The 18,865-nt window shown below is 40.5% G+C and overlaps 5 protein-coding genes and 1 non-coding gene across 11 annotated transcripts; 4 read left to right on the top strand and 2 right to left on the bottom strand.

The window, feature by feature from the left end:
- The first annotated feature begins 902 nt into the window (after positions 1-902).
- On the top strand, positions 903-10,316 carry LOC108606315 (proline dehydrogenase 1, mitochondrial). 5 transcript variants are annotated; one of them, XM_017996321.1, is made up of 13 exons: positions 903-1,037; positions 3,084-4,054; positions 5,903-6,024; positions 6,689-6,775; positions 6,838-7,022; positions 7,910-7,948; positions 8,373-8,437; positions 8,503-8,681; positions 8,745-8,919; positions 8,981-9,142; positions 9,200-9,391; positions 9,467-9,644; positions 9,748-10,316. In XM_017996321.1, exons 2-13 carry the CDS (start codon positions 3,494-3,496, stop codon positions 9,951-9,953), a joined length of 2,151 nt encoding a protein of 716 aa, XP_017851810.1. In that variant the 5' UTR covers positions 903-1,037; positions 3,084-3,493; the 3' UTR covers positions 9,954-10,316. The 5 variants fall into 5 exon arrangements, with proteins under 5 accessions (XP_017851810.1, XP_017851811.1, XP_017851813.1 ...); XM_017996322.2 differs by lacking the exons at positions 903-1,037; positions 5,903-6,024 and adding exons at positions 1,204-1,534; positions 6,296-6,417; XM_017996320.2 differs by lacking the exon at positions 903-1,037 and adding an exon at positions 1,206-1,534.
- A 1,297-nt stretch (positions 10,317-11,613) lies between these two features.
- Positions 11,614-13,897, bottom strand: LOC108605632 (probable ATP-dependent RNA helicase DDX56). The gene is made up of 4 exons (XM_017995415.2): positions 13,786-13,897; positions 12,966-13,720; positions 12,213-12,764; positions 11,614-12,150 (listed from the first exon to the last, which is right to left on the bottom strand). Exons 1-4 carry the CDS (start codon positions 13,846-13,848, stop codon positions 11,727-11,729), a joined length of 1,794 nt encoding a protein of 597 aa, XP_017850904.1. The 5' UTR covers positions 13,849-13,897; the 3' UTR covers positions 11,614-11,726.
- On the bottom strand, positions 12,838-12,925 carry LOC117134968. The gene has a single exon (XR_004458936.1). It is a non-coding gene; the product is annotated as a small nucleolar RNA Z30a (small nucleolar RNA).
- Positions 13,898-14,053: 156 nt separating the features above from the next.
- On the top strand, positions 14,054-15,465 carry LOC108607075. Of its 2 annotated transcripts, XM_017997695.1 has the most exons (3): positions 14,054-14,070; positions 14,135-14,194; positions 14,257-15,465. In XM_017997695.1, exons 2-3 carry the CDS (start codon positions 14,177-14,179, stop codon positions 15,160-15,162), a joined length of 924 nt encoding a protein of 307 aa, XP_017853184.1. In that variant the 5' UTR covers positions 14,054-14,070; positions 14,135-14,176; the 3' UTR covers positions 15,163-15,465. The 2 variants fall into 2 exon arrangements, with proteins under 2 accessions (XP_017853184.1, XP_017853185.1); XM_017997696.1 differs by lacking the exon at positions 14,054-14,070 and having other exon boundaries at positions 14,117-14,194.
- Positions 15,466-15,472: 7 nt separating this feature from the next.
- LOC108607076 (mpv17-like protein) lies at positions 15,473-16,115 on the top strand. The gene has a single exon (XM_017997697.1). The coding sequence runs from the start codon at positions 15,566-15,568 to the stop codon at positions 16,073-16,075; it is 510 nt and encodes a 169-aa protein (XP_017853186.1). The 5' UTR covers positions 15,473-15,565; the 3' UTR covers positions 16,076-16,115.
- Positions 16,116-16,292: 177 nt separating this feature from the next.
- Positions 16,293-18,499, top strand: LOC108607074 (protein misato). Its single transcript, XM_017997693.1, has 3 exons — positions 16,293-16,413; positions 16,487-17,210; positions 17,271-18,499. Exons 1-3 carry the CDS (start codon positions 16,333-16,335, stop codon positions 18,182-18,184), a joined length of 1,719 nt encoding a protein of 572 aa, XP_017853182.1. The 5' UTR covers positions 16,293-16,332; the 3' UTR covers positions 18,185-18,499.
- The last annotated feature ends 366 nt before the right edge of the window (positions 18,500-18,865 follow it).

Below are 18,865 nucleotides of genomic sequence, written 5' to 3' on the forward strand. Positions count from 1 at the left end.
TTTTTTTTTCTCTTTTTTAAGCAGTAATCATTTTTTTAAATTACTACGATTACGGTTTTTTTTTTAAATCTAACTTGTTTTGTTTTTCTCTCTATATTGTTTTTGTTAAGTTTAAAGAAAGATAAACTGATAACGAACGGCGTTCGCATACCTACAACATTAATACAAAATGCAATTTTACTGCGCTTATTGACTGTTAATTAATATTATTAATTAATTATTTGTAATGTAGCTATAATTTATTATCTATTGTGAAAGTGGATACATTATGCAAACATACACCATACATAAACATAATATATACAAATATATATATATATATTCATAAAAATTCGTTTTTAAATTTGAATTGAATTTTGAATTTTCAAAGGTGGCAATCGATAGGAATCGCGCGCGCAACTTTATTTAAATCGTTGTCAAATTGCACTCACTGGCAACATTGTCTGCAATTATGGAGTTGCCAGACTTAGTGCGTAACAGCAATGCTAAGCTGCCGGTGCCGCGCATAAAGGTCTCGTGTGGTCTGTTTGTTGTGTTTGGTGCCTGTGTTGCCTTAAAAGATAACGTTGCTGATTGTAAAAACTGTGGCAGCCAACCATTAACTGCTTGATAAGCGTAAGCATTCCAATTGGACAAAATTCTAAACATGCCTCCCAGTACCACCAAAGAAAAAAATGGCGCGCGCGTGATATAGTCGCATTTTGTTAAACCTCACGTGCAAATCCACTGTCTGTGGGGGCTACATCAACAAACAGCTGGCATTTGTCATACATCGTAGACATGTGTATGTTTGTACATGTATATTTGTACGTACGTGTGTAGGTTCTTACGGTTTTGACCCATTCGCAAGCTGCGAGCGAGCTTTCGCCATCAGTTTTGCTTCACTGTTGGCCTTAATTTAGTTTGTTCGCGCATTCGGACCCTTATAGTTCGCGTTATTTCATGCTGTCAACAGACAAGCTTAAGGAAGCATACGTGCAGCAACAGCAATAACTGCACATAGAAAACTTAAAAGATTATTTGCGATATAACGAAAGGTATATACAAAAACCGATCCATCATGTGTATGCAATGTATATTTAGATACATTCATATGTTGCCATTGCATTGACTGTCAGAATTTGTCATTTTAACTTGTTTTTAAATTACATTAAGAGAGCTGCAAATTTAGCTAAACATCATTTTATTTTTCTCAACCTAAACAAAAATATAACAAAAAAATCATTCATTGTTTTTTAAATTTTCACGTACGTGTATCGGCATTAGACAAAAAGGCGGAATTAGAAAATTGAAAGTGTTTTATTCTTTTGCATGTGTGTGTGTGTGTATATATTCGTGTAAGTCTTGCACGAAGGCAGTGAGAGGAAGACGAGGAGCGCATCTGTATGTATGAATGTATGTACAGAATTGTATGTTCATTCATCTATCTATGTACATACGGACTTGATAAATGAAAATTCGCCAAAGAAACTGAAAAGCAGAAGCAACGGGCAACGGCGACGACCTGACAAAAGTAAATCGAAAATATTCTACGGTGGGTTGCAAAATTGTCAAACCGGGGCATTAGTGTGTGTGTGTGTGTGTGTCTCTCTAAGATTAATAAAAGGATTTCTCATTGACGTAGAGAGCACAAGAGTGTGGGCACTGAAAGTTTATATAACAATTGCTATTTGCCGTATCAAAAAATTATTGAGAGTGAGTGGCAGAGAAATTCTAGTTAGCAACAACAACAATTTCTTTTCATGAATTTGCAATTTTTGTTTGCGTTTGCTGTCATAATACTTATGCATGTGTGTATACCGATATGCGTATGTGTATGTATACATAGATACACTTGTATACAAGTGTCTATCTTTGGCAAATATCAATAATAATAATTAACTGTAATGAAATCTGTGTGTGTGCAATTGAAACCCGCAAAGTTAGATTTTAATTTGATTGCGCTGACTGTGGCTTCTCTTCTCTCACTCTCTCTCTCTCTCTGAGTATGTCTCGATCTCGTCTGCTGTGCATTTGGCGTGACGCTAATAAATTAAAAGAGCCCCAAGTAGCGGCAATCAGAAACTTTGCCTCCGTGTCTCCGTGTAGCGGCTACAAAAGGGGGTGTGTGTTAATTTCATTACTTGTAGATTGCACGTTTTTTAATTAACATCAATTAGTGTGTGTTTGTGTGTCTGGATACAATTGCGTTCTGTCTCCATTTAATTTCGCCATCACTTGTGGCGCATTTAAATTAAAAGCCAAACAAAAATAACTTCGCAAATACTATAAGCCACAACACCCTGTTTACAAGAAGAAGAAGAAGAAAATAAGGATTGGTATTGACGGCACACGTGACGTCACGCCACGCCACACTGGGTGGTTGGGTTGCTGCTTGGCAACGATTATGTAAGCGACGACGACGCTGTTAGGAGCGCACAGGATGAAAATGCCATAACAAATACATAACAGCGCACATTCGCCCCACAACAGAGCCTTAACAGTTTCTGTACTGTTGTTTCATTCTTTAGACATTTTATTCGTACGGGGATAAAAGCTGCCGATAACAAAAAAAAAAAAAAAAAACAAAAACGCAAGTGAAACGACAGTTCAAACTGTGCTTTTGCCGCGGCAAAACGTTCTGGCGTACGTAGCGCAAATCGCAAAAAAAAAAAAGAAAATCAGAGCGACCAGCAAATAGCAATCAACAAAAAAAGGCAGGTACAACATAACATGTATACAAATATGTTCATGGGTATGTACACACACACACACATATACGCGCACGCAGACACAGACACGCACGTGTACATAAGTGTGCGATTCAGACAGCACACAAATGTTAACAATTGAAGCTAGCAACAGCTTAATAGCTGAAAATTGAAATTCGTTTTTAATTTAATTTTTGCTCACATATTTTGTTGTATGTTGTGTTACCTATGATGTATGTATGTATGTATGTGTAGACTCGCGTGTGTGAGAATTAGTTGTGTGTCAATTTGATGTGTACTAATATATATTCTCTTTCTGTCATTTGTTCTCTTCCTGTTTCTTCCCCTTTTATTATTTATATTTCTGCTGTTGTATAACACTTTAATGGACAGCATCTCGCTGAAAGAGAGCAAGACGACGGACGACAGTGTGAGAGTGGAAGAGACAAAAAGCTCGGAAATTCAACAGTAAACAGCAAGCATCTATCACTATAACATCACACCACAGGCGAAAATTCGAAATCAGCTGTGCGAAAGAGAGTCTTGAAAATTATTATAAAACTGTGCTGTATGTGTGCTGCTCTCCCCTACACTCCCCTCCCATAACGTGCATGTGGACGGACAATTGATATTGATATTGTGTAAAACAAACGACTACGAGAAGAGAGGCAAACAGCAAAAAGCCAACGGATTTGGTAACGTTAGAAGTTGCTGCCGCTTGCATTTGCTTTGCGAATCGAAAACAAACACAAGACGCTGCCTTTGATTGAAATCGAGATTATTGACGCCTCTTCTCTCCTGTAATGGCTCTGCTTCGTGTCTTGAGCGCCCAACGTTCAACAGTATATTTGGTTTATTGTCGCAATAGTGTTAATAAAAGCAACTTGGCAGCGGCTACTGCTGTTGCCAACTGCAGGCGAGACCAGCGTAGACAACACTCAGGAAAGGCCGCAAGCTGTGCCAGCAATAGCATCAGCGATGAGGAATATGCTCTGCTTAGCGCATTAGACGCCTTGCCACAGCGGCAACATCAACATCATCAACATCATCATCATCAGCAGCAGCGCAAGCAGCTGCTACAAATCCTCGCAGCCGGCCATGGCACTGTACGAGGTGTGCATTCGATGCCGCGCCAGCAGCAGGCTCAGCTGGCGGCCGCCGAGCTCGCCGTCGAGGACAAGCAACGCGTACACTTGGAGCCGGCCAAACCCAATCCGGCTGGCACACCGCAGCGTGATCCGTTAGATGTCAGCTTCAACGATCCCATAGCGGCGTTCAAAAGCAAGACCACGTGGGAGCTGCTGCGTGCCTATCTTGTTTATATGATCTGTTCCAGTGAGAAATTGGTTGAGCACAATATGCAGGTGAGTAAACGAATTTGAAAAACAATTGAAACCACCACCGGTATAAACAACTTGATCTAAATGCACTTGGCCAATCTTTGTTTTTGGTAGTATTCTTTTTGTACTTGATGCGTTTTTTACAAAGCTTTCTCTTTGTTGCCATGCATAGATAAATAGGTGTTTATGTAATTTTTTAGCTACCCCCCTCCCCTCTCTATTCACACTTGCTGTAAAATTAGCTACCATGGCAACTGGAAAGAAAATTTGCATACTATGAATACAATATTAATTGCAAACTAGAAGCTTAGCCCATAAATTGAATGAATAAGTGAATGAATCGGTTGTGTGAGTGCATTCATTGAATGCAGTTCTTATGAGCTTGTTTTTTTAAGCTGGAGGCGTTTAGTCAAGACGTTTGTCGTAGCCAAGCAGGCGCCAAAGCGGCATTGTAAGTTGCTCATACACACGCACGCACACTTACAGCTGTAAGCGGCTGTGTGTGTGTGCATAGATAAAGTGGTAGACAGGCAGGCCCCCAAAACTGCCGCCAATCAAAATGCAAAACGCAGCAATAACAACAACAACAGCAGCAGCAACAAGCCCCCTTGCTTGCTCTCTTTGTTACTCTTTCTCTACTCTACACACACACACACCCGCATTTATGCATATGCATATGTATGCATAAATATTACGTGTAGGCCTTGCGTATGCTTGATTTTTGCTCTTGTCATCGCTATGATTGGTTATCGATTAATGCTGTTGTTGTTTAATCTGTGTGCAGTTTGATCGATTAAAAGGCAAATTGATTGTTATACACATAAGTGTGTACATATATTCATGTGTGTGTGTGGTGTGTGTGTGTGTGTGTAGAGTTTGCCGTATGTATATGTATATGTATGTTTGCATGTATACAACATACAATTCCTCTTGTCGGTTTATTTTGTGCTTTCTATTTCAAGCAAATGGTTGCAAGTCTCGTGACGCGTGGGCAGCACTCAAAAGCTAACACCTGTGCTTGTCTTCAGCCAACAAAAATACACACAAATGCATATATTTGTAGTATTTAATTATTTGGCAAGTCAGCAGAAAAAAAATACATTTCAAAATCTATAGCTAACCTGTTTTATTTTTTTGCAAGTATGCGCAGCTGTATTTTCTCTCTGTCTCTCTCTCTCTCTCTTCATGCACATTTAGTCTTGACAAATTAACGATTTGTCGCTCTAACTGGTTTTTATTTTATTTTTATTTTTTTGACAAGACGCACACGTGCCTCTTCGCATTTAACCTGCACTTTATATTATTTGTTCTGTTCGCTCGTTTGCGAATCTCTGCGTTGACAACAGACTTGGCCTTGACACGATCATTACTCCTGACTGCTAATCTCTTCTTTGCTTGTCTTCTATGCTCTTTTTGGCTTTTTGCCAGTTAATTTGATTTGTATGCGCAAAAAAATAGACAGACGTTGAAATATTAAAAACAACAACTACAAAACAAAAAAACAAGAATTTTGGCTAACTAATGATGCTATGAGAGAAGAATGCGATATAGCAATTGCAATAGTTAAAAGAATCCTAACTAATGAGCTAATCGATCTTAAAATTTTAATTATTCTTAAACCAGTTTAATAGAATTTAATTTAAGAAGAATTGCAAACACTTTGAAAGCTCTAATTAGATTCTTATATAGGATTTTGTACAGCAGTTCTTATTAGTTAGGATACGTTTTATATTGTTATATACTTTTGTTTTATCCTCTGTTTTTCTATATATTTTGGTTGAATTTTGATTGCCTATGGTAAAGAACCGTCTAGTTTTCGCTCTTTTATTAATGCAATGAACAAAATCTTATGTTTTAACATTAAAAATGCAGCTTATGAAAATATGCAAGCAAATCTTTGGTGCAAAGCTGTTTACGATGATGATGAAGGCGACATTTTATGGACATTTTGTTGCTGGCGAGGATCAGATCAAGATTATACCCACACTGGAAAGGTAATTGATAAATCAGAGCTGAACGCACTAAAACAAATGCTTTTCTTTTTTCTTTTTCCTTTCTTTTCTTTATTTTATATTTCTTGATTTGTTGAAAACCATTTTTTCAACGCGCGCTCGCGTTGGTTGTTAAACAAATCCTGACAAACGATAACGATATGTATATATCGATAACATGTTCTCGCTGAATCATAACGGCTTTGACTGGAATTTATTGTTGTGCCTCTGCCTGCTATCTAACAAACAAACAAACATTGCGCGCTTTAAATAGCTTTTGAAATTGGCCCGCTCCTTGCTTGGGGGCAAACTGTTTGTGATGCTGATGAAGTCCAGTTTCTATGGACACTTTGTGGCCGGCGAGAATCGTCATACGATTGTGCCCACGCTTGAGAGGTGTGCCCGTCAGAACAAACAAAGAAACAATAATAACAAACATACGCTCAACTCAACTCCCCAATTAATATCTCAAATCCCGTTCATGTGGCATGTGGCATGCATACCCAGCGCACTTAATTACATGCACAGCAATTACTGTTGCTACCCAATTCGGTCAGCTCTGTACCCCTTAACTTAAACTCAAAATTATCTATATCTAAAGCTAACTCTGCCTGCTTGCATACGCTAGAGCAAATTAATTAATTCTTTTCTGCTTTTCCCAATGCAGACTTCGCTCGTTTGGCGTCAAGCCCATTCTTGACTACTCCGTGGAGGAGGACATCAGCCAAGAGGAGGCCGAGAAGCGTGAGGTTGAGTAAGTCTACACATAACTGAATCTTAGCGCAGCATTCAATATCTAGTGCCTTCTCTCCTCAGAGCTTCAGTTTCAAGCGCGGGCGATAGTGTAAAAGACGAGGGCTCCATGCCGCAGTATCATGTCGATAAATCCTTCGCTGATCGTCGCTACAAAGTCAGCAGTGCTCGCACCTATTTCTATCTAAATGAGGCCACCTGTGAGCGCAACATGGAAACGTTCATCAAGTGTCTTGAGGCTGTTTCGGGTAAGCTGCTTAACTTACACGTACTTCCTTAACTAGTAAACATAATATAATATATGTATGTGTATATGGCATGGATTCCTATTCCTTTGTTTGTATTCATTTGTGTGTATTCACTGGTTGCACGTATTTTCTTTTTCAAATCTACAATTAAAGTACATAAATAGTCCTTTGATTTTCAAAGATGTGCCAAAAATTGAGAATGGCCTCAGCAGTACTTTATTTAAAACATAATTTATAGTTGAGCGTTTTTAATTTCGTTGCCTTAATATTGCAATTAAAAGTATTAAAAACAATTGTAAGGACATAGGAACACAAGTTTAAATAAAATATATAGAAATTAAAATTAATATCTTTTAAGAAAGTACTATAAAGATTTCCTCTTGCGCATGTGCTCTTTATATTCGATTTAGTTTATATCTTGTTCATTATAGTCTAGGCTAGCGTTTGACTTGTAGATCGAGACAGTAACCTTTGACATTTTAAACATCCAAACCATTATAATTTTTTGATTAATTTTTCTCTCGAATGCATTTCTTTTTTACAAAAACCAATTTGAATACCTAACGTATACGTAACGCTACGAAATCGAAATCGAACTCTCTGTCTATCTGTGTGGTGGGGGCCTATGCAACGCATTAAATCTCAAATCTCAACGGCACCCAAAACAATAATATATATGTATTTGAACCTATCACTAACCATAACTCAAACTATGCGCTATATATGACGATATGATGATCATTCAAACGAAACGTTACGAAATTCAAACCGCAAATCGAACAAATCAAAATGCGAAATGTGAAACTTGTGTGTCTATATTTATAAATTTGTGTATGTGCGTGTGTGTGTGTGTGCGTATTTGTGTGTTTTTGTGTGTCAATTGCAAGCTGACGATGCCAAGGAGCCGCGAGCTCTGCAATTGGGTGGTAAGCCCTAAAACAATATTTATAAATACACTAAATTACAAAAACAAATAAATAAATGGACAAAGCTCTTAGTACTCCATTTATTTTGAAAAGATTCTGCTTTTTGTTGTTCTGCGTTGAGTGTATTGTTTTAAACTTGAATGCATTTGTGTGTATGTCTGTGTGTATTTAGTTAAGTTAGCTGCTTAGTAGTCGCTTGAACTAGCTGCAATATATAGCTATATTGATTATTATCTATATACACATATGGAAGCAATAGTAGTACTCTGTTTTGCTTTTTTTTTTTGCTGTTGTCTCGCTTTGCTCACACACTTTGCTCATTGTAAACTGTTCACTGACTTGTCACCTCAATTGCTTTTCTTCAAAAATGCTTTATTCATTTCAATGGCGTTTCCCGTTTACCCCCAATGACGATAACAAACAGGCGCCACCTTTGGCACTGGCATCACAGCCATTAAATTGACCGCATTGGGCCGTCCACAGCTGTTGGTGAGTAGTTCATTCAGTCTGTCGATTGCTATTAAACTAATCTATATGCCCTTACTTTTAATTAGCTGCAATTATCTGAGGTTATTATGCGCACACGAAAATACATGGAGGATCTTGTGGGTGGTCAGGGCAATGTGTTGACCCATCATAAGACGATCAAGGATCTCGAGAAGTATTATGCCACCGTTGGTGACAACAAGGATGTCCAGCATTTCTTAAAGAACGTCACATCGGATAAGGAGGGGTACTATATAGAATAATTATATTATGCCTACGCGATCTCTATAACGATCTATACAACTTTTAGCATATTGCATCTGTTCCCCTGGTCGGGCATTGTGGATGAGGACTCACAGCTGAGCGATACATTCCGTGTGCCCGATCCAAAGACAGGTCAGATGCGTCGACTGATCTCACAAATACCGCCCAAAGAAGAGGAAATGTTTAGGAATATGATTCGTCGCTTAAACACAATTGTAAAGGTGCGTCATGCCCAATCATTTATTTAGATATATGTATACTTATTATTTGCGTTTGCCATAGACTGCTGCTGATCTGGATGTGCGCATTATGATTGATGCCGAGCAGACCTATTTCCAGCCAGCCATATCGCGCATAACGCTGGAAATGATGCGCAAGTATAATAAAGACAAGGCCATAGTATTCAATACCTATCAGTGCTATTTGCGCGAGTCCTTCCGTGAGGTAAATACGCATACACACAATCTATAGAAATTGGTTCACGATTAAGTTTCAATTCAGGTGGGCACCGATTTGGAGCAAGCGAAGCGTCAGAACTTCTACTTCGGCGCCAAACTGGTGCGCGGCGCTTACATGGAACAGGAGCGTGCACGCGCCCAGGCATTGGGCTATCCAGATCCCGTCAACCCCAACTATGAAGCCACCACAGATATGTACCACAAGACACTCGCCGAGTGCCTGCGTCGCATTAAGGTACCAACCGGTTTGCTTTGTTATAATTTTTAATATGTCAAAACTGATTGGTTTTTGTTTTTTTCTATGGCGCAGGTGCTGAAGGATTGTGGTGACGATGCCAAAAAGATTGGCATTATGGTTGCATCGCACAACGAGGATACAGTGCGCTTTGCCATTGAGAAAATGAAGGAGATTGGCATCTCGCCAGAGGATAAGGTCATCTGCTTTGGCCAATTGCTGGGCATGTGTGATTACATCACCTTCCCACTGGGTGAGCAGTCTCAAGCCATATATTGAATGTTGATTATCTTTAATGTTCTCCCTCTCTCTCTCTCTCTCTCTCTCTCTGTCTGTCTGTCTCGTGTGGCTTGCAGGTCAGGCTGGCTATTCCGCTTACAAGTATATACCGTACGGTCCAGTTGAGGAGGTGCTGCCTTATTTGTCGCGTCGCGCGCAGGAAAATAAGGGTGTGCTAAAGAAGATCCAAAAGGAGAAGCGTCTGCTGCTCGCCGAGATTCGTCGACGCCTGATGCGTGGTCAGCTCTTCTACACGCCCAAGGGCAACTATGTGCCCATCTAAGTGGTCGGTCTAGTGAGTTAAAGCTGCAGGATACAGCGAAAAGACAACACTCAATACCATATATATTTTGACAAGTAAACAAGCAGAGAGAGACACACACCACACACACATACAGACACACACACATACACACCACACACACATACAGACAGACAGACACAGTTGCTCCGTATTGCGTATTAAGCGCATTGATCATAAACAGAGATTCAATTCTTTATGATGTTTATTTATATTTCTTGTTTGTTTGTTATATTCTAAATGTTTTAACGCCTGGAGGGGTCTACCATATGTATATGCATATATACAAAAATAGTGTTTTTTTTTTTTTTTTAAATTTAGGAAGCAAAGAACCATTAAGTAATTGACAGACACAAAATAAAACGTAACGTATGTATGCGAAAAACGAGCCAATCTCTTGGGCAAACCATAAAAACGAAAAGCGAACAATTGGCAACGCATTGATATTAGTTAACTGCAACAAAATTGCTGGCAAATTACAAATTACAAAATAATCTAAATGTATAATATTTGTATGTCCCGTTTGCGATTAGAAAAAAAGCGAGCTATGTGTGTAAGTGTAGTATGCGAGTAACCAAAAAAAAAAAATAATGAAAAAAAACAGATAAAAATAGTAAAATAGCAGCTATATGCATACATATGTAAAAGATTAAATGTAAAATGCTTGCAGAACACGTATGCGGTTACAAAAACAGTAATAAACAAATTAAATTCTTAGCTTACTAATTACGTATGATATATATTCAACTTCTTAACGTGTTTAGCATATGTGCTGCGTTTTAGTCAAGACTTCTTTGCCTGCTTTAACTAGTTTCTTTGAATAGTGTGATTTTATTAAAAATGTCCCTGCTTTTAGCATTAACTTTATAGTTTCTATAGAATCGAGCATATATGTATGTATTTAATATTGATATTTTGAATGCCTCAGCCCTAGTCGCTGCATTTGGTTCCTTACTCTCTCTCAAAACTCTATTTAGACAAAAATGTGTGTGAAGTCGAAGTCCGAGAGCCTTATGCTGTTATGACATAGTTAATATACAATAAATTGCCATCCAGGGATAACATTAAATTTAACTTGTATGTTTTTATAAATACACACCACACACACACACACACACACACACACGTATATAATTTGTATTGTATTATAAACATTTAATTTGTATTGCTTTTAGATTTAAAACCACTGCATATTCCTCCCTTTCGTTAGTTCGTTAATGCCATTAGTTATTGTTTCCAGCGTGCGCAGGCAAAAGCTATTTCAATTATTCGCATATAAATACATTTATAATGTTATGTATTTTATAAATGTATATTACTTCTAGAGTCACACAGTTTAAGAACTCACATGTGCAAGTCACGAGCTCTAAATCACTCAAACTAATAACACCAAGGCCATTATTATAATTAGCACTAGAGCAAATAATGAATACAACCAAAGACAAATTTATCAAACAAATTCTAGCACTATGCAATGCATAAATGTATAGAAGGTTACTATTTCAAATCACAAATTATATACATAAAAATATGGATATAAAATGAGCACAACAAAAAGCCATCCACTGCAATTAAAGCTTATTATAATACTCGAAATCTAAGACAGCAGCACGATAGGACAGACACAGTAAATATAATTTCTTTTGTAATTTGCGCTTTTATTAACGCGACAGCTCAACATGTTAAAAACAATTCAAAGGCAGACTTATAACTAATGCTCCTTACGAACTACTAGAACATAAGTTAGTATGTAAACTATTTAACTTTTCTACGCTTGGGCGCACCACGACGTTTTCCATAGTCCACCTCGCTTACCATCAATGGATCGTTGCTTTGACGCTGGAAAGCAGCTTTGGCTCCCGAGCTGCGTGGCTGTCTGGCCGCAGGCTCTGGCGCTTTCATGATTGCCACACGTTTAAGCGCTTTGGGCAGTATATAGTCGGGCACATGGGAAAGATGCGATTGCACTTTGATGGTTTTCGTCGGCTTGTCGTGTCGCAGCGCCTGCAAATCACGTTGGTTCTCCTCAAAGAAACCCTTCAGCTTCTCGCAGTTGAGTATCTCGGATTTGATTTCACGCAATCGTGTATCGTGCACCGCGACTCTCGTCGCTGCGCGCCAGCAATCCTGTGCGCGATAGCGGAACGCCTCTACTTCCTCCATTTTGAACTGATAGAGTCTGTTGAAGAGAGTTTAAGATTAAATGTATGACTGGTAAGTTGCCCGTTTGTGTATACTTACTTAATAATATCGGCGCATGGTTCCTTAGCCTCCGCACACACATCCACATCGGCAAGTGTGCGTCGCAGTTGATCAACAGCTTTGCTGTTACCCTGCTTGGGGTCTATGGCAACTGGCACTGGCTTTGGCAAGATGTCTTTCTTGACAAGCATTTCTTTGCCAAAGCAGCTGCGCAACTTTTGCTCCACAGCTTTGTTGATGGGTGCTTCCTTGATGCTGACAAAGGATAGCACGGAGCCCTTGTTGTTGCCACGTGCTGTGCGGCCAGCTCTATGTATATATGAGGTAACATCTCGTGGAAAGTCAAAGTTGATGACATTGTTAACGCCTTGGAAGTCAATGCCACGGGAGGCGCTCGACTCGTGATCGCTGTGCTTTGATTTGTGCTGTGATTTGCCTGCGGGCTTCTCTAGCATGTGCTCGTCGGAGGCTATGATGATGTCGTAGGTGCCCTTGTTAAACTGACTGATGGTGTGTATACGTATATTTGCTGGCAGCTCAGAGTTAAGCACGCAGGATCTAATGCCGAATTGCTCCAGAAATAGACGCACTCTGCATAGTAAAGGATAAACATAGGATTATCTTCTTATATAGAATGGGTATGTATGTTTAGATTTTGTAGTTTGCCATCAGCGAGAAGATTAGTATATGGTCATGCGTGCGCCAACTGTTGCCAGATGCACACTCCCACTTAATTGATTTCATCATTTGTATAACTTAAAGCGAGTTTTTAGTGTATATGAAAACACTTACTTGTAGCAGCGATCCACATTATTGACAAAAATAATGCTTTTGCCTTGTATGAGCGTTAGTTTGAGCAACGCATAGAGAATGGCCGGCTTGTCGTTTTCCTCAGCAAGTATGCGGTTATGGGTAAGCTGTTCCAGCGACACCAAGTCGGGTTCCTCGAGCTTAAGCGTGACGGCATCATGCAGGCACAGACCCTTCATGCGCACCACATCGTCTGAAATGGTCGCAGAAACGAGCACAGCCTGATAGATAGGCGGTAAAAACTTGATGAGCTTCTTAAAGTCCTTCTCGTAGCCAAAGGCGAAGATTAGATCTGCCTCGTCAACCACCAGTGTTTGTATGTTCTTAAGGTCGACCACACTGCTGCCAGCCTCAGCATGTGCCAGAATCTTTGCTGGCGTCGAGACTACAATATCTGGGCGCTCTGAAAGCGCATGCCGCTGTGTTACAGCATCGTTTGAGCTGCCAGCAATGTCTGCTACACGCACAACTTTGCCGCATGATTCAGCGAGCTGCTCTATAACTTGACGTGACTGCCGGCACAACTCCTTGGTTGGTGCTAGTACCAAAGCGCTCACGCACTGCTCGCTGGCATTAAGTTTCGAATTGAGTATCTTTTGGATCAGCGGCAAAGCATAGGTGGCCGTCTTACCAGAGCCAGTGCGAGCACGGACCACTACATCCTTGCCCTCAAGCAGCAATGGTATCGCCGTCGACTGTATAAGCGTGGGTTGTTGCCATCCTAGCTGCGCAATTGCCTGTTATAGAGGATTGCCACAAATTAAGTACGTTTTTGACCATAACTTTGCGTAATTAGCCTTACCTTAAGAATGCGCTGGTCCAGCTCCAGTTCGTGGAACTGTAGCATTTGTTGTGTCTTGCTCATGCTGCGTCTACAGATTCGGAACACACATGCGGTAGCAAAAACACGAAATGAAAAGACAATTCTCGCTAGAGATGGAAAACTGAAGATGTTGCGATATATCGATGACTATTAATGTTTGGTTGTGTCTGTTGCTGTGAATATTTATATTTATTGTATAAATAATTTAAATATTATACATGACAATGGTATATCAATAGTCCGAACATTCACAAATTACGCGAGGTAAAACTAGTTGATAAATATATCGATTTTTCGTTATACAGTCACGTCTTCTTCTTAACGATAGCCCACGTGCAGAGTTTCACATGCTTGTTGTTTACGCTTAAAAATGGTTAAAGAATTTAAGGTAAAATCATTTTTATTGAAACTACGATTCGTAGAAATGTTTAAAGTATATTTTTTTTACAGGCTACAAGCGATCCGAAGTTCAAGTTGGAGAAGCAATCGGATGTCGATGGGAAAAAGGCCGCACGTAAATACTTGAAGCAGTTTAAAAAAGATTTTCTTGACGACAATGAGTATAACGAGGTCAGCACAAATAACTTCACCGCTGAGTTAGCTGAGGATATCTATGAATTTGACGCTGCCACCCACGATGCCTGGATAGTGCAATGTCCCAAAGGCATGAATCCCAATGCATTGGAAGGCAAGCGCATTAAAATGCCTGGTCGACGTTATGTGGGCGACATACAAGTGCGTGCAACCCACTACGAGGAGCCAATAAGCCAGGCCATTGGCTATGTAAACAGTAAAGGAAAGTACGCATTGCGACGTCTACCTCTCGTTGGTAATATGATCATTAGCAAACGTCTCAATATGGAGCAGCCCAATACCGACGAGCAAGTCGATACGTATCCGGAGGTTGTCAAGCCGCAAAAATTCACGCTCCCTGTGCGTCATCCATTATTTGGACGCGACTATAAAGAACGCATTGAAGTTAGTAAGCGTGTGGCGAAGAAGCTGCGACAAGCGGACAAAAAGAATACAGAGACGTGTGCTAATCTCCGTAAAACAAACAATTTTTATAAAATTCGTAACAAGCTGCTGGCAACAACACAGACGCTGGAGGAGAAAGAGTTCGATGTACGGCAGTCGGTGCTGACTGGTCTGGCGCCAAAGTTCATGGCTAAAGGCGCACAGCTTAACTATTTAAATGGCTCAAACGATGATGAAGTCGTCGAAGTCATTGAGATAGATGATAAAGATGAGGCACTTAGCAAGCCAAGTAAAAAGCGCAAGGCCAATGGCAAGGCTGACGCACAGTCCATTGTTGCGGAGGCAACGCCTAAGAAAAAGAAGCGTGAGTCCAATTGAAATACTGAAACTGAAAGCCCAAGTTCAGAGAAGCCGCCAAAAATTAGCAAAAAAAAGCAAAGAGTTGAATAAGTGAAATATGTAAGAGGAGCGTAATTTTGTTGTTCAATGTATGTATGTATGTATAATGGATATAAATTTAAATAGTTGATAAGCATAATATGCGTGCGAACCCGCTTTTGAAATAAACAGTTTATATTTAAGTAACAAAAAAGATTTAAGCAGCTGTTTGGAATGTATCGATAATAATTAATATCGCTTTACGAAATTTCTCATCACTTAATTTGAGCAAGCAAATAAAAATCGTACATAGAATGAAACTTGTCAGTTAACAGGATTTAAATTCCAGATTAGTAGAGTTTTTAATTTGTAAATTTTATTCGGCCATTCGTATTTGGCAGCTATGGCGCTCAGTGCTTACTTTCGTGAGAGCATTAAAGTGGGTCTTATAATGGGAGGCGGTGACATGATAGCACAGTTTGGAATTGAAAAGAAATCTTTTAATGAGTGGAATTATGCCAGAACAGCCCGTTTTGGTGCCTTGGGCTTGGTGGTGGTTGGACCAGCGCTTCGCAAATGGTACATGACTTTGGACGGGATGGTGGCTAAGAAACAGCCGACGCTACAGCGTGGATTCAAGAAAATGTTTATTGACCAGACATTATTTGCGCCGCCATTTACTTTAGCCCTGTCATTCATCATACCATATATGAATGGCGATGAGACTGATAAAATAATCAGTCGCATCAAGGAGGATTATTTCACAATAATGAAAGGTGGCTATATGCTTTGGCCATTGGCGCAGATCGTTAACTTTACTTTGGTGCCTCTGCAATACCAGGTGCTATATGTTCAGATTATTGCACTTGCTTGGAATTCTTTCCTATCAATGATGCTGAACAAGTCCTCTTAGGGAATTCTCGAAATACAATACAAATTAAACTACAACTATTTGTGTCTTTATTGGTTACGAAACGCACGTGCAGCTTTTAAGCGTACATATAAACAAACATCAGCTGTTTGAATTGACAACTTTAAATTTTCATCGATAGCTATCGATACGTATTAATCGATGCACATTTAATAAAGTGTTTGCTCCAACAGCTGTTCTCAAGTTTATTTCGCAGCGCGCCTTACTTGCAACTTTGAGAATTATAAATTGTTGCCAAAATGAATCATACACGTGAGATTCTTACTTTTCAGTTTGGTACCTACGCAAATTATGTTGGCGCACACTTTTGGAACCAGCAGGTAGCTATGAAAAACGACATTTAAGTCACAGCCGTTCAGCACTCACATTAATTTCGGTGTGCTTTTTTTGCAGGAGGCGAACTTTGTTTACGATGACCCAGCTAATGAAGTGGCTGTGGAGCAGTATCCGAATAATGACATATTGTATAGAGAAGGACGAAATGAACAGAAGCAAACAACCTACACGCCTCGCTTGTTGTCTGTGGACTTAGCCGGCACATTGGCACACTTGCCTATCGTTGGAGAGCTCTACGGCAATTATGTACAACGCGCAGATGAGGCGCCGACTGATGATATAGTAGAAAAGCTTAAGGAAGGCGCTGAGCAAAACAAACTCTCGACATCTGGCCAGCTGGATGTGCTTCAGCAACCAACAGCCCCCATGTCCGAGTACCAGCGTGATCTGCTCAAGGGCACGCTTAACACCCAGGACAAGGACTACAAACTGGCCGAGAGCTGCAATAGCTGGGCAGACTATCTATATGCTCGCTATCACCCACGCACCTTTAGCATGTTGCAAGGCATCACACGAAAGTCTGATGTACAGTCGCTGGCTACACACGGCGCTGGTGTTGAAATGTGGCACTCGACAGCATTCAATGAAGACTTCTGTGATCGCATACGTCAATATGCTGAGGAATGCGATGCACTTCAAGGCTTTCAGCTGCTGTTTGACATTGATGATGGCTTCAGCGGAATGGCCAGCAAGTGCCTGGAGCACCTAAATGATGAATACACTCGCGCTAGCTATGTGCTGCCACTGCATTATCCACAAAACATTTCCTATGCGCAAGCGGGTGAGTAGCGCTGTTTATGTAATGGTAATGGTTATTTCTAAGCTGCAAGTTTCTCTTTAGATATGCGCACCGCTCATAGCATACGCGTAGTAAACAGTGTGCTAAGCTACTATCATTTGAGTGAGCAGGCCAGCATGTTTACGCCGCTGTCCACATTGGAGACTATCTGGCGCAACAGCTCCTTGAAGTCACGCAACCTGACAGGACTGCAGTTCCAAGCGAACAATCTCTATCAGACCTCAGCTGTGCTGGCTGCCTACCTGGACACTGTAACGCTTGGCTTTCGTTTGCGTGAGACATCCGAAAGCTTAATGCGCTTCTGTGATCGCGTTAGTCCCTCTGGACGAAAGCTGACAGCAGCCAGTCTGGCTTTGCCCTTGGGCATGCAACAGCAGCAGGATCTCATTGACTATTTGAATGTAGCCGACAGCAATGCGCTGCTGACTCAGCTCACACCTGGCTGTGAGCCAGGCAGCTCCTATGTGCTGCAGTCACTGGTGGCGCGTGGCATACCCGACTCGCGGCTGAAGCGGCCGCTAGAGCAAGCTGCTAAGCAGGTGCAAATGGCCGCCTACAAATGCGACAGTGTCTCCCACATGCTGCAGCTATATTATCAATGCAACTATCATAGCAGCCAGACGCATGCCAGCTCCACACCTTTGCCGCTCAAGACGCATTTACCCTTTCCCTATGAGATTTTCAATTCGAGTTTCGCTAGCAATGGCTTCAAGCTGCTCGACGATGAGCACCGCAGTGTGGAGCAACGTGTGGCGAGCGCACCCGCATTGGCTGCCGTACAAAACTCCAGCAAACTTGGTAATCATCTTGATGCGCTGCATGGGCAAACACATCGCATACAGCTGGCCAAGCTGCAGAGCTACTCACAGTCCGGTCTGGAGCGGGATGAGTATGAAACTGCGCTGGAACAATTGCTCGAGTTTCGCGATAACTATGCCGACGCACACTATTTGTAGAATGTAGGATACGCACTCAACTGTAAGTCAGCTTAACAGCATGGAAAGCAACAACTGTTTCACAATATATAGACTAGAAATGCCCGTCGATTTATTTATTGACATAACATGTTGTTGCCGTCTATGTTTGTTCAGTTGGCAATAATTATTTTTACATGCCTATTTATAAACTTAACTGTCGGGGTATTTACAAGTCTAAATATGCAAAAAGAGCTTGAGTTAGGCCAAAGACTAAAGACTCTATAATCTATGGCTTGACTAAACTTTGGAAGAATACTATCTAAAGCTTAAAATATTAACTAATAAACATATTTAACTACTGCCAAGCCTACAGCTTGGTCTAATTTAAAAATGCGTCAATTGATTTTACGACAAAGATGCTCAAATAATATGCGTGAAAAAGGGAAAAGAAAGTTCCTTGTGCGCTATTTGCATGGCAATCAGTTTTTATAAGAAGCAGCATGCTCGTTTAATTTTTTGTATTTTTTTTTGCTCCAGAGACTCCTGTCGTCCAGTCCTTTTGGCTTTGACTACGTGCGCCGCTGCTTAAGCCTTTTGCTAAGGACACAAGCTGATGGGGCAGTAGCTGTGGAGCGGGGAAGCGTGGGCGTGATACGAACTTTTCGTTTGCCTAATTTATATGAAAATTTATTGCCAATAAAGCGGCAGTAATTGAAATCT

Source organism: Drosophila busckii, chromosome X (assembly GCF_011750605.1).
Source record: "Drosophila busckii strain San Diego stock center, stock number 13000-0081.31 chromosome X, ASM1175060v1, whole genome shotgun sequence".
Classification (NCBI taxonomy): Eukaryota; Metazoa; Arthropoda; class Insecta; order Diptera; family Drosophilidae; genus Drosophila; species Drosophila busckii.

Excerpts from the sequence above, each read along its gene's own strand:
- LOC108607074 (XM_017997693.1), top strand. The coding sequence starts at position 16,333 with ATGAATCATACACGTGAGATTCTTACTTTTCAGTTTGGTACCTACGCA. Across the intron at positions 16,414-16,486 it reads CACACTTTTGGAACCAGCAG|GAGGCGAACTTTGTTTACGA; the intron begins GTAGCTATGAAA and ends CTTTTTTTGCAG. Across the intron at positions 17,211-17,270 it reads CATTTCCTATGCGCAAGCGG|ATATGCGCACCGCTCATAGC; the intron begins GTGAGTAGCGCT and ends GTTTCTCTTTAG.
- LOC108607076 (XM_017997697.1), top strand. The coding sequence starts at position 15,566 with ATGGCGCTCAGTGCTTACTTTCGTGAGAGCATTAAAGTGGGTCTTATA.
- LOC108606315 (XM_017996321.1), top strand. The coding sequence starts at position 3,494 with ATGGCTCTGCTTCGTGTCTTGAGCGCCCAACGTTCAACAGTATATTTG. Across the intron at positions 8,682-8,744 it reads GTCACATCGGATAAGGAGGG|CATATTGCATCTGTTCCCCT; the intron begins GTACTATATAGA and ends TACAACTTTTAG. Across the intron at positions 9,645-9,747 it reads TTACATCACCTTCCCACTGG|GTCAGGCTGGCTATTCCGCT; the intron begins GTGAGCAGTCTC and ends TGTGGCTTGCAG.
- LOC108605632 (XM_017995415.2), bottom strand. The coding sequence starts at position 13,848 with ATGAGCAAGACACAACAAATGCTACAGTTCCACGAACTGGAGCTGGAC. Across the intron at positions 13,721-13,785 it reads TGGACCAGCGCATTCTTAAG|GCAATTGCGCAGCTAGGATG; the intron begins GTAAGGCTAATT and ends CCTCTATAACAG. Across the intron at positions 12,765-12,965 it reads AATGTGGATCGCTGCTACAA|AGTGCGTCTATTTCTGGAGC; the intron begins GTAAGTGTTTTC and ends TTTACTATGCAG.